General features: G+C 32.3%; 2 protein-coding genes across 3 annotated transcripts in view; both read right to left on the reverse strand.

Annotated features, from left to right (window-relative positions):
• LOC127720583 (plexin A3-like) overlaps nucleotides 1-15,023 on the reverse strand; it is a 175,667-nt gene that overhangs the window by 117,040 nt on the left and 43,604 nt on the right. The window contains exons 18-29 of the mRNA XM_052227234.1: nucleotides 11,742-11,838; nucleotides 10,853-11,113; nucleotides 10,025-10,192; nucleotides 9,328-9,571; nucleotides 6,313-6,434; nucleotides 5,743-5,876; nucleotides 4,066-4,125; nucleotides 3,475-3,549; nucleotides 3,191-3,257; nucleotides 2,768-2,920; nucleotides 1,588-1,735; nucleotides 493-657 (exon numbers count right to left, since the gene is read on the reverse strand). Coding sequence (XP_052083194.1) covers nucleotides 493-657; nucleotides 1,588-1,735; nucleotides 2,768-2,920; nucleotides 3,191-3,257; nucleotides 3,475-3,549; nucleotides 4,066-4,125; nucleotides 5,743-5,876; nucleotides 6,313-6,434; nucleotides 9,328-9,571; nucleotides 10,025-10,192; nucleotides 10,853-11,113; nucleotides 11,742-11,838 — 1,694 coding nt within the window. The remainder of the gene's footprint in view (nucleotides 1-492; nucleotides 658-1,587; nucleotides 1,736-2,767; nucleotides 2,921-3,190; nucleotides 3,258-3,474; nucleotides 3,550-4,065; nucleotides 4,126-5,742; nucleotides 5,877-6,312; nucleotides 6,435-9,327; nucleotides 9,572-10,024; nucleotides 10,193-10,852; nucleotides 11,114-11,741; nucleotides 11,839-15,023) is intronic.
• The window catches only part of LOC127720527 (plexin-B-like), a 259,946-nt gene that overhangs the window by 27,767 nt on the left and 217,156 nt on the right, over nucleotides 1-15,023 (reverse strand). The gene's annotated exons all lie outside the window — the stretch shown is intronic.

A 15,023-nucleotide genomic window follows, 5' to 3' on the forward strand; every position in this document is an offset into this window, starting at 1 on the left:
TTATCTATTTCTTTCTTCTTACTTTCACTTGGATTTCGCTGGTAGTACGTCGACTAAGCATCCGCGAAAGCATATAAGACACGGATCGATAACGGTCTCAGAATTTGGATATTTTCTCAAAAAAGGCGTTTTCTGTGGTAAGATTGTTTCAAAGACAAATTTATGAAGTACAAAACACTACATTTATACGTTATATCACAAATATTTCCGACTTTGTATGGATTCAGAGGAGTTCCGGATCAATAAAATCGGTCTTTCGCTTTAGTAGTTTAGATATGTGTATCTTTAAGAACAAAATTCAATCTGTTGCCATTTTGTACAATCTAAAATTCTTTATACTTTAATTGAAACCTAACAAATAGATATCAATGCTACAAATAAAAAAATATGAAGATGAGGAATGATTGTCAATGAGACATCTATCCACAAGAGACCAAAGGTCAATGATGCAAGCAACCATAAAGTTCTTTCGAAAATACAAACATGCCTTACCTTCAGGAGATCTTGGGAGATTTCGACACTTCTGGTATTGTGTTAGCACCACATCAGCACCATTTAGAAGTTTATAATCTTTCAGCATATTTAACTGTTTCCAACCATTTTCCTTCCACTTTGTATTATCTTCATCTTGTAATGTTTGGTTATCATCAACCCAATCTAAATATTCACATGTATCGTTTCAAATAATGTTTTGTTTTCGTTTTCCCAAACTAAAAATTTACATATATCAATTAAAATAATGTTTTGTTTTCATCTAATAAATTTCAAAATTCACATGTATCGATTAAAATAATGTTTTTTTTTTCATTTACCCAATCTAAAAATATAGATGCATCAATTAAAATAAGCATTTGTATAAATGGCATACAAATTCATTAATATATTATATACACTTATTTAATGAACTTGAATAGCTCGAATATATTTTTCTTTGTTACATTTACATTATATTGGATATAGTTCATTTAAAAAATGTTCCAAACCACATTAACTTTAGGATAAGGTTAAACAATAATATAAAGAAGGTTTAAAGGAATCACTTAAATTATTGGACAGTACACCAACCATATATGTTGTAAAATGATATCTCAAAACTGTGGAAAAATATCATTTATATATAATAAAAAAATATAATTTCAACTGATGACAAAACTAATCAAAGTGCTTGTGAACACTGAAGGGTAAAGATTGCTTTCATTTTGCAATTTTGTGAATTTTTAAATAAAACATTGAATTGTATTTTGCTAGGCAAGTTAAAAATTTGAGTTGGTGTTATCTTCCTTTGTTCATGATTGTATATTTGTAGTTGAACCTATTTTATAACAGATTCATACACCATGCATTACTTATGTAATTTTTAATAATAAAAAAAATGTTTTCTTGACAGGTATCCTAATTCATAACTTAAATTTCAAAGTATAACATTTCATCAATAAATTGCATGACATTGATTGGATAGGATCTAAATAATGATCACTTCACTGTACTATTTTGCTCGAACTATCAAAATTAGTGATATACCTTGGAAGATTATTTCAATTTTTACCCAAAAACTGCCAGTTAATAGAAAAATTAATTATGCCTTACCCAGATCCAAATCTTCTCCTGCTGGTCTGGTAGAGTAGGGAATGTTACGGTAAATTACATCCAATATTTTATCTTTCGCCTGAGTGATGGTATCACAGTCTAGACAGCGGCATTTGTATTTCTTCCCTTCATATTCTACATTTAATGTCTACAAGTAAGCAAAACATTCATTTTAAAAAAATATTAATTACGCTTCTTAGATAAAAATTACACTGTTATGAAAAATTATTTTCCGATTGCAGATAATTGTGTTTATCATTTTAATTGCACAAAGTGGAATGTGTCTCTCGACACCATGTCCCCCTTGTATTATCACATCTCTATGTTCAAAGAACACGCACAATCTGGGTCAAAACACTAATTTGCCAACTTTTTACAAATCTTCACATCCTTATGAACTTTATTGGTGCGCTAGGGTAAATTTTTGTATTCTTGTCTTTCGTTTTAGCTAATGTGCTTTGTCTATATGCCTTTTTGTTTGTCTTTGTTGACATATTTGCTTGTTTTTGTAGTGAAAAAGATTAAAACACAATGTTGACTGCTGTACCCCTATTTTTGACATTTTTACCTATTATGTCTGTTTGTTTTGTTCACACATCGTTGTCAATATAATGGAATGTTATGCGACTGTCATATAAGTGAGAGATTTAGCAAGCTATAAAACCAGGTCTAATCCACCATTTTCTACATAAGAAAATGCCTGTACCAAGTCAGGAATATGACAGTTGTTATCTATTCGTTTGATGTGTTTGGGCTTTTGATTTTGCCATTTGCTTAGGGAATTTCCGTTAAGAATTTTCCTTGGAGTTCGGTATTTTTTGTTATTTTACTTTTTATACCAAAACTTTAAAAACCTTGTACGATTGACTGATGACTGAATGGAGTGTAGCCCACAAAACATAATGACGCTATTGTAAGGGTATAAAAACACACAACTTTTTGCTTGAAATTGAAACTCGTCTCAATTCATAGGTGAATTAAATACTTTTAATACTGTACAAGCACTACAGCAACCAGTTTTTCCAAAAAATATCCTTTAATAAGATAATGTCACTGTTTCAACCCTATAAAGTAAAGTGTACAGCAAAATCTAACAACATTTAAATGCCAGATTTCTTTGATTATAACGAGTACAAAATGAACAAATTTCAATTGCTCTACTGGTACATCCAATACTAACTATGGTAACAGGTTCCAGTCTGTTTTCTGTCCTTAGTAACCTGTCTTCAGACAAAGAGTACCTTGCATCACCAGTGACTGCATCTACTGGACCACTAACTACTTGGAATTTTATTGCTTGGTACAACAAATACAAAGAGGAACCAGTCGACTCCTGATAATTAAATGAATCTTTATGTATAATGCACAATTTTGATAAGTTGACCAAGATAAACTTGTATTAGAATGGTCCTGAACCTAAATACTTAGAAACAGACAATTGAAACTGAGTTAGTAGTTAGTATATGTATCAATCGTATATTGTAAGAATGTACTATCTTGATATTTACATTACTTATACTATATAAATGTACAATTTGTTTTATTTTAATGAAAAAAAATACTACAAATAAGAAATATTTACCAACTAAATAGATAAACATACCTCTAAATTTTTATACATACAAAGAGCTAACCAATTAGCCAGCAGTTTTTCTACCACTGATTCTGCCCTGAAATACAATGAATAAACATTGAGGAATCTTTAATATTTTCAGTATATTGTCCTATTCTCTATATTTTAGAAAGAACAGAATGCAAGACAAATGAAAGATGATTTGTTATTCACTAGTTTTGGTGTAATTTTTACTCATACTTAATTCCACTAAGCACGCTCAAAATGGACACAATAGGTAAAACTGATTTATCATGTCAAGTATCCATAATTACCTCCACAGCATTAATTCCGGATGTTTTCCTCTCACTGACTTCTCTACCAACTCTTTTAATAATGACTGTATAATTCTAAAAATTCACATCAATACAATTTTTTAAAACATACTTAATATCAAATACTATACAAGTCACATTATTTGTGTTAACTAAGAAATAATTGCAACAAATATTTTATGCAAGAAATAGACAGCATTTATTGTAGAAAACAATTCTTCACTTCATCCACAAAACTTTCACTATTTAAATTTAACCATTAAGAAGTGCAATGTTTGTGATATCATTTCGCCCCTATGTTCTATTTTCGCAACAGCGACCATGTTTGTTTATAGATCAAATCCAAGGATACAAAAACTAAAACAATTGATATTAACAATGGTAAAGTGCAACATTTCTTTCTGTAATTTATTCCAAGTAACATTAACAAACTGTAATTTATTCCAAAAATCATTAACAAAGTGTATAGTGTGATAGATGATATAGGTACTTATATGTAGGTTATTCTAAAATTTAATTGCTATTGTTTGAATAAGTATTAGAAAAATATAAATATTCATTCAATTTATGAGGAGAAAAATGTGTACTTACTTAGTTATATATTCCAAATTATTTCGATACAATATTATCAACAAAGAAGCTACATTTGATCTGAAAAAATAAAAAAAGTAGAGATAATTAACATGTCAATTGTTCACGAACAATTGACAGGTCTTTCCTTTTCAAATGTAACATATATGTTTAAGCAGATGTAAAATGCATTGAAAAGCATTAAACACACATAAAACCCTTAAAATATGTTCAAAAACATAAAGTTCAAAAACTTTGTCAAGGTCATTGGTCCCCGGTGTCCCTGCTGAAGACACCATAGGTCTAGGAACTTTGGTTAAAGAGTTAAAGCTAATTTTGTCGTTTCAGAAACCGTTAACGGGGTTATGCCCTTACGGATAGGTCAAATCTCTTCGGTCAAAATGTACCAAAGTTACGCCTTGATGACTCAAACATTTTTCACTTTTGACGATTCCTGTATGTATTAGGGTGTCTGAGATATCCCAAAACAAGTAGTAAGGCCAAAGTTCAAGGTCAACGTAAAAAAAGCTATAAAAGACACTCAAAACCCTTTAATTAAGGTCAAAAAACATAAATCGCTATCTGGGACATGACCTTGTAACTTTTGTCAAGGTCATTGGTCCCCAATATCATTGGAAAAGATCCCATGGGTCTAGGACCTTTGGTTCAATAGTAAAAGCTAATAATGTCTTTTCAGAAACCGTTAGGGGGGGGGGGGGGTTATGCCCCTTACAGACAGGTCAAATCTCTTAGGTCAAAATGTAAAGTTGATCCTTAATTACCCAAATATTTTCCACTATTCAAGACTTCTGTTAGTATAATGGTTTCCGAGATAATCCCATAAAAAGTTGTAAGGTGTAAGGTCAAAGGTTAAGGTCAACGTAAAAATTTGATCTTTAGGCAATTTCAAGGTCACATGAATAGATGATCTTGGTGAAGGTCCTAGATGGCTACGACTTACGGTTTCTGAGTTTAAGTGGCCAACCGACATCGGTAAATTTTTAAATGGGCATAACCCTACCAATAAGTCGTTGAATCTTTTCGGTCCAAATGTAGCGAAGAACCAGGGTCTGGTCCTGAACAAATCCCACCCTTTGGTTTTTTTCTACCTATTATGGTTACGGTGTTTGAATGATAACAAGGTTTATAGGTTTCGGGCAGATAACTCAGGACCGACAAAATTTTACGACGCACAGGCTGACACCGATACAAAGTGTGAACCTGAAAGCGACATGTCTTACGGTTACGGAGGAAAATTTTTTCAAAGTTTGGCGGAAAAAAAGACCTTAATAATCAGAAGAAATACAGTAAGGTCTTTCCTTATAGTGAAAGGAAGACCTTAATAAGATACGGTTTCTTCATTTTGATATCTTGAGTTTTTAGTGTGTGAAAAAACTAATAACACAGATTATACATAATGAAACTATATATAACTTTTGTCTATTTCCATCTCAAAGTACTCATTTAGCAGTCAAGTATCTAAGAGTATAAATAAAATAAATGTATGGTAAATATCAATGAGACATCAACCGAATGACATAAATTACCAAAAGACAAGTAGAAGCGTTTCATCTTGATTTTAACTCTAGTAAAAATTCTGTTAGACGTTGCAAAAGATTTAATTATTTCTGTTTCCATTTAATCTTCCTAGAATAATATATAAGGCTCTATATTATTGAACAAATTTTCAATACTTACTTATCTCGGATTCCAAAACTTGTTTGCCTTTCTAATGTGCGTATGAAATTTAATAAGAACTGTTTATTTTGTAAAAGCTGACTAAAATGACAAATTGCAACATCTGGATGTCTTTCATTGTTCCCATTCTTTGGCTGAAAAACAAAATGATTAAATAAAATAAAAATAAAATTTAAAACAAACTTTACAATTTTTCGTACTGAATAAAATGATAAAATAAAATAAAACTGACAACACTTATGTATGTTTTCATCTTGTCTATGAAATCCATTACCTACAGGAGATGAATAAATTAATATATCATTCAACATTTTATTCATTTACAAATTCTCCAATGGTTGAAATAGATAACTTTTTATTGAACAAAACCTTAAAAAACTTACATTTTTCACAATGCAAGATTATACTATAAAGAATCTTAAAAGATAAAAAATATTTTGTGAAAAAAAAACAAAAATATTTTGCCGTAGAGTGAAACAATCACTTTATCTATCACCTATTTAGGCTACTTGTAAATGCAAGGGAGATAACTCTTCAAATCGTAAACACAATCAAATGTAAAGGACTTACAATTGGAGGATGAAGTACAACATGATCTAGCATCTGAGGGAAAAGTATTTTGAATGTATAATCATCAAAACTGTAGAGAGGTTTCTTTCCATCCCCTATCTCGGCAGTCAGGTCTGTCATACCTGTTTGCAATTCATCAAAGGTAGCAATTGAAAATATGTACATGAAATTCAATGACATGAATAACATCTACTTTGTTTTTTCTTAAAAAATCATTGAATCATCCGGTCAATGGATATATCTTAGTTGTTATGGTAATTGTGGAAGTGTATTAAGCAATTTCAATTTCGTTATCCTCACGGTAAATATAACTTCACAAGAATAAACTGCCTTTACATTTTTTTTCAATTATTTCAATCCCCTTTTTATGCACATTGGAAAAATTTCCTACTGCAAGAAACTAATATTTCAGAAAATAGGATTACACTTAGGTATAAATAAACATAAAATTGTGTTTTTTTTCTAAACATATTTGTTGTGAAGTCCGCTTACCATACTTACTAGACGTACAGTATAGCGCGCCGCACAATTGTTTCATCATTACTTGTTTTATACCGCAAACATGATCAGTTTCATATACATGTATTAGCCAACCCGTAACAGCAGCAAACCAACAATCTACACACACTAATGAACTTTTAGTCAAACCAAATACCAAGTTACATTATATTCCTCATCATTCAATGCAACACCTGATATCGCCAGCTTAAACGATTGCTTACTTAACGTACCTCCAGAGTTCAATGATGTTACCGCAATACTTTTTAGGTTCCGCATGAATAAATACGCCGTACAGATATCGAAAAGGCCTTTCTCAATGTTGGACTAGATATTGACGACCGAGACGTCACTAGATTTCTGGTTAGGCTATCCAACAGACCCAAGCAGTTAAAACTTTAAGGTTTAAGTCTGTATTATTCGGAGCCACCTGCTCACCCTATATATTAAATGCTGTTTTATCAAAACACATCAACAACGACCAGACAGAATTTACTGACAATTCAATGAGAGATTTGTACATTGACAATATTGTAACTAGTTTTAATTCCGGAGACGAATTGTCACAATATTTCAAAGTTATTCGCAAATTATTTACAGATGGTGGATTCAATTTACGCGCATGGGCATCAAATAACAAACTATAACAACAACTTGCAGAATCCGAAAAAGTTCTCGACACAGCGCAGGTAGTCAAAATATTAGGCTTGCGTTGGAATACAAATCACAATACAATAAAGTATGCTGAAAATATTCCCAAACACGGAAATAGAACACACGAAACGCGAAGTACTAAGAGAATCATCCAAGAGTTATGATCCAATCGGGATCATCAGTCCAGTTACCGTACGTGCTAAAATTTGTATGCAAATACTTTGGGGCGAAAATATGAAATGGGACGATCTATTGCCTGATCATATGATAACACAATGAATTGACAACAGACGAGATATTAATGAAGCTGCAAAGACCGTTATACAACATCATTACTTCAAAATTGCTCGGATTCGAACAGAGACTATCTAAAACATGTATTTATGGATGCCAGCAGGAAAGCTTACGGAGCTTGTGCATACCTCGTTTTGAAAGGAAAAAGTTCACTCTTAATGTCAAGAAACCTAGTAACAACTTTAAAACAACTAACAATACCAAGACTAGAATTTATGGCTGCAGTTATTGGAAGTCAACTTTTACCTCACATTTTGACTCACATTAATGTTAATCGTGTCATATTATGGAGCAATAGCCAAATTGTGTTGAACTGGTTGAGTTCAAACAAGACGATTAAAAGAAAAATAAAGAAGTGACAAAAAAGATTAAATGAAAATACTGCCTAAGTGAATCCAATCTCGCCGATTTGCTATCAAGAGATATAGCAAACGAAAAGTTTAGAGACAACGTGTTATGGTTGAATGGTTCTCATTGGTTAACAAACGAGAAAAAATGGACTTAATGGAAAATAGATAAAACGCAGATTATGTCTACATTTGCTCAACAAGTAGTTACCGTTGATACGACACAAATACTGAATACGCACGATGCAACGCAGGAAATCAATAACATAATTGACATTGACAGATTTGACTCTTTCAAGAAAGTTTTGAGAGTTACAGCCTATGTACAAAGATTTAAAGCTAATTGTAGATCAGGAGAACAACTAACTTGAAAACTCAATACACAAGAAATACAGAATACAACGTTAACTTTGATACAAGAAGTACCACAAAGACACTATGGTTGCGTGAAGCTAAGCTTACCAGTAGGCGAGACCAAGACACACAACTTAGTTAAAAAATTGAAACTTTATTTGAATAAGGACAACTTGATTCGTTGTGAAGAACGGATTTATAAATTAGCACTGGATGAATCAACAAAATTTCCCATATGGCTACCTGCAGCAAAAGATAAACTAACTAAAGACATCGGATGTTCACATTTCACATTTACACTCAGGATAGTCGAGTACCGTCACACTTCTCCGTCAGACTTATTGGATACCGATTATACGATAAGTTGCAAACAGTATCATACGCAAATGTGTGACCTCTAAAAAAGATAAAGGCCGACCGTATACAGCTCCAGATCCGCTCCTTTATCGAAGGACAGACTATGAGGAGCACCGTCGTTCACAATAACGGTTGTGGATTTTACTGGCGCTTTTACAGTGAAAAACAGTGATAGAACAACTAGTATTTTTAGTATTTTTAATTCATCTTTTGCGCAGCCCAAGGACGTTGTGAAGTCCGCTCACTAGATGAACAGTACAGTGCAACCCTCAATTGTAACGTCACAATCGTTGACGTTCTTCATTTAGCTTTCTCAATACATTCATCAAACTATCAAGACGTCTGTTCTTTAGTTCATGCAATTATACGATATCTTAGCTACTATACGCAATATTGATGCCGTGACTGCAAGAAACTAATATGTCAGAAAATTGGATTACATTTAGGTATAAATAAACATAAAATTGCGTGCTTTTAAACATATAAACAATACACTTATGTCACTATTTACCTTGTTTAGACTCATTTATGATACTGCTTTCCATGTTATATAGTTGGTACCTCATTTTTTCAAAGTCTCGCTTTGATTTGTTTTTCTGACGTCTATAGATACAGCAACATATGATGATTGTCACGATGATAAACAGTCCAACACCAGTCACTCCACCAACGATGTAATCAAGTGGTATACCCAATTGCTTGTCTGATCCATATTCTAAGTAACCAACAAAGTATTTTTCATTTCCAAACTGGACCTAAATACAATATATTTTATAATTTAGACAAAGTTTCATTTTTTTTTGGTATATGTTTAGTGTTGCTCAGTATATATCTGCCTCAATTAAATTATAATACTTATCAAATATCTCATTTACACTATATTATGTTGCCTTTTTCAACGGTCGTCTTTACATATAAACTGTAAATATTGTAGATGAAGTTGCACCAAAACAAATTGAGAATGCACATTCAATGAATTAATACAATGTTTGGTCACTTATTAAATACCTTTTTAATCTTTTAATTCTTGGATAATTTAATCCATAATGACTTACGGTTTTTCATTTTACATCCTTTCCATCATTTTTTTAACAAAAAATTGTAATTTGATTTTAAATGGTCCTTTCTGACCCATTATTGGGCTCTTGACAAGGAGCATAAATTGGCATTTCAGCAAATGTAAACTTTAGACTGCTTTGAAAACTTACCACAACTGCAGGCATATCACTCCTGCTATATTCAGCTGTTGGTTTTGGTTGTGATGAAGGAGGGTCACATACAATCTGATCCTCAGACAAATTTGTTACATTGCAATTGGCATTTCCAATGGCAACTTGTACATCTTCTCTTTTAGCTGCCACCATTAAATTTTTTCCCTATCATTAAAAAATATCATATCATCAATTACAAAAAATGGGTTTACATTTTTTCCAGCACAGCTGCTTTTCTACACGTATGGGGATGATACAAGGCAATATATATCAGCCAACAAAGTCTCAGATTGTCAATTGGAATAACAAAGATAGGAAAAATATCTAAGAGACAATAGCCTTACACAGATATACTTGCAATATACAAGTCTAGAGATCACAAGTTATGTCTGGAAGTTACAAAAATGCTTATTTTTGGCCCCTTTTTGGCCCCTAATTCCTTTACTGTTGGTACCATAACCCCCAAAATCAATCCCAACCTTCCTTTTGTGGTATTGAACCTTGTGGTAAAATTCATAGAGATCCATTCACTTAAACTAAAGTTAGAGTGCGAAAACCAATGTGTCTTCGGACGACGCCGGACGACGACGACAACGACGACGACGCCAACGTCATACCAATATACGACCACAAAAATTGTTTTCCGGTCGTATAACAACTCTTAATCCACATAAAGTTTTTTTTTTTGGTTTACTTTGCAGCAATCATTATCAGGTGATCTTTTACACCGGTTTACACTTTCTAATTCGAAGGGCCAAAACATGGCTCGATTCATTCCTACTGTTCTATTTTGGTATCTGCATTCTTTTTAAATATACAACTTACATTTATGATAACGATTTCTGATTTGAAGAGTTTCACATTGTCATTGTCTTCCTTGTCTGGATCAAACCTGTACACTAAAGGATCTGGGAAGTACTGTAACTGATTGTTGATGCCAGTCAATTTTTTGACATTGACTGCATTATCCATTATAAATCCAATTGCTGCTGTCATCAATGCTGTTGATCGTCTAAGTCGTCTGTATCTTGTCAAGAGTTTGGGTGATGGACAGAACATAAATGTTTCATTTTTGACCTGACAGTTCTGAAATAGCATATCAAAATCTGATTTAGCAAGCTTCTCATTACCTATAGATAACACGATTATATATCACTGACATTCACACTATGACTGTTCCATATAATATAAAGATTAAGTTAAAATAAATGAAGAGTGTTATGGTAACAGGCTCATTTCCCGTACAGGGAGTACTGCAAAATAAAAGTAAATTTATCTCTTATTCAAATATGTTACCAAACTGATTTGATTCATGCACGTCTTCGTATGGTGTTCCACTGAACACAAAGCAATCTATTAATCACAAAATTTATTGTATGGTACAATATATAATAGTGTAAAGTTAAGTTTGAATTCAACAGTTTAAGAGTTGTGCTAACAAAATCCTGCACAAACAGACAATATTTTTGAAGGACAAATGAAGGATGAAAAAGATTACATCTAAAGATATCTTCCCTCTAAAAACCTTGTTAACGGTCTATCCATAACAAATTTATTTTCATTGCTGATCTACTTCATGCAATCACGTTTACTATTTATACAGAACTTAATTTTGTCTATGTTTGTGTGGTCTATACAGATGAATAAACAAAACAAGTCTTTTTTTATTACAAATATTAAAACATTTTTTCCATGGAGTCTAAGTAGGACATACCGTAAGACTTGACATGACAGAATTTGTCCAGATGAACATTTTTGGTTGATCGATAATGTTTATATTGGTTCCCACAACTGTTAGTCTTCTTCCTCCACTAAAATTAGTCATGAAAAGTATCAAATATAGTAACATTGATACGATTTTACAAGTGATACAATTCAGATACTATTTTCGTTTTAAAAGGGCATTAGCTGTCAAATTCATATTCACCGATTTCACTAAAATTCTCATATTTGATTTATAACATACTGAAACGTTTATCCAAATTACAATACGTCTGAAATAAACAATTAACAATGCCAGGATTCGATAATATATATCATCATTTCGTGTGTATTTTAGTTGAGACGTCATCTAATTAATCATATTTTACAATTGATACAGAATTGTACAATTTATCCATTTTAATTAGATAATATTTCCGTTTTAAAGCAGCATTAGCTGCCAAATTCGTGTTCACCGATTTTACTCAAATTATCATATTTAATTTATAACATACTGAAACGTATATCAAAATAACAATAAGTCTGAAATAAACAATTAACAATGCATGGATTCGATAATATATATCATCATTTCGTGTGTATTTTAGTTTTCACGCCATCTAATTAATCATCGAGATGACCTCCGAAGACTGCCGACGGTCATATAACCCGATATAAACAAAAACATAAATATAAATAGATAGCGACCTCGTGCAATTAGACTTTTCTAGGTCTGTTTGAATTCATGTTATAGGTTAAAAAAATTAATTAATCATCGTTTTTACCTGTATAAGAATGATTTTTTGATGATCGAATAAGTCAACGAAATGGTTCACCTTTGTTTCGATTTCAATTTTGATATTCTTTTCCTTTTAATGGCTGAACACGACTAATACATGCGTAATCAATCTCTAGCTATTGGGTTAAATTGAAGATCACATGAATACGGATTCAATGAGGTCGAATTATTCATTTGCAAGTGAATAATTCATCAGCGATGTTTCTTAGCTTTTTTGACAAAATTGAAGTAAACTGGCTGCTAAAAGCGAATTATTACTTCACGATTTCACTTTCATTAATGATTAGTCATATTTTTTATGTTTTTTATATCTCGTAGCTAATAAAATTACCTTTATTCATAATGTAATAGGTCATTATTATAGTGTTATCAAATGGGTGTTTTCATATTAATCCTGTTTTATGTTCAAGTACAGTTGAATTAGCTCGAGGCGGAGACAGAAGCCAACACAGCTGATCGAGTTCCAATTCAACTGTACGAGGACATAATACAGGATTAATAAGAAAACACCAATTTTATGACACCTCTATTAACCAATGACTTGAAATAACCACCAAAAGCTGACTGAGGGTAAATACCAATATATGAAGACTCATAGAGTATCAATATGAACTATTTCGGTTAATTAACATTTAATTGCCAGGAATGTTGCAGCGCCCGCATACGGAGTATATATCTCCCAATTGATACGATATTCCCGGGCTTGTGTTTCCTATCATGATTTCCTTGATGGAGGATTGCTGCTCACAAGGAAGCTATTAAACCAAGAGTTCCAAATGGTGAAGTTGAAATCATCCCTTCGTAAATTTTACGGACGCCATCACGAGTTGGTTGACCGTTATGGAATAACCGTTTCACAGATGATATCGGATATGTTCCTTATGTCGTAACTACAATACCCTTCCCTTTTCACGAATGTGACTTACCGAATTAGACTATTTACCGGATTTGTAATAACATAAGCAACATGACGGGTGCCACATGTGGGGCAGGATCTGCTTACCCTTCCGGAGCACCTGAGATCACCCCCAGTTTTTGGTGTTTGTCTTTTTATTTTTGGCCATGACGGTGTCAGTTTGTTTTCGATCTATGAGTTTGACTGTCCCTCTGGTATCTTTCGTCCCTCTTGAATAACCATACAAAATAATAATTTGCGACGAATTATCCTTATATTCACCGGTAGAAATCCCTTTGGGCCTCTCAATTTTTACACGAGTTATCTGCCATCAAAATCAAGTTACTGACATATGTAAACAAAATGGCATCGTCCAAGTAAGAAATTTGTTGACTGGAGTGACGATGAAACAAGTATTTGAAATCCATCTGGTGCCAAGGATAGCTTTCACAAACAGCCCTTTTCAGGGCCACCATTATTTTTAAAGAAAGAGTCCTCATTTATTGTATATATGAGGCATTTTAAATCACAAAATAATTCTCTGGCGCATATGTGACAAATTATTTGTTTATACATCAGTAAAAAGTCAGATAAAACGGAAGTCCTTCATCAAATGACAAAATCAAAAGCTTAAACACATTAAACGATTGGAAAACAACTGTCATATTCCTGACTTGGTACAGGCATTTCCTTATGTAGCAAATGGTAGATTAAACCTGGTAAGACATGTACAAGGGCTTCATTAACATGTATTTCCATGGTTCGAAGGGCCCTTTGGTATAATTAAAGAAGTGTGGTCCATCCGAAGCAGTGAATATCCAAGATTGTTAACCCTACAAATTTCTCTCATATCGCCCTGAGAGAAATAATCTTTTATGGTTGACAATTCTGAATATTCACCATTCCAAAGTTCCATAATTATATATACTCAAAGACAAAAATAGTATAACATGTGAAATATAACAACAACTCTTAACATCAAACATGTTGTTATCTAACATTTTGCGTAATACACACATCTATTTTCTGATAGTTTTTTGAACAAAAAACCGGAAGTTAAAATCCTGTATTAATACCAGTAAAAAATATGTATTAACCTGCTTTTCTGTATTAGACGTGTATTATTTACCAGTTCTCAGACACATGGAAACATATTAAAAGGGCAATTTATAATGTATTTTAAGTCATTGGTTAATAAATAGTAATATAAAATTGACAGTTAGTATGGAAAATTTTTATCAATATTCAGAATTGGTAGTCTTCACTTTCTCTAACTCTTTGGCAATTTAACCATTTCCGGACCCATTGTATATAAAAAATTAATCAACGTGTTGCTGCTGATGATCTCAGAAGATGATTGGATTAGTTAAAGGGTCACAACCTTTATCAGCTCACTGGATGGATCAAAATGTGCTAACAGGTGTTAATGAAATTGACAACTTTGTTGAATGTAGAAGGCACTCAAAGAGGATTTTCGTTTATCAAAAATGAAAATTTATTTGATAATCATTGGAGAAACAGATTCTTGCATATATACTCGTGGATTATCAGATTTATACAATCTCCAAGGCTAAGACTTTAAAATTCGATAATAAATCCAA

This window comes from Mytilus californianus, unplaced genomic scaffold (genome assembly GCF_021869535.1).
Source record: "Mytilus californianus isolate M0D057914Y unplaced genomic scaffold, xbMytCali1.0.p SCAF_1, whole genome shotgun sequence".
Lineage (NCBI taxonomy): Eukaryota > Metazoa > Mollusca > Bivalvia > Mytilida > Mytilidae > Mytilus > Mytilus californianus.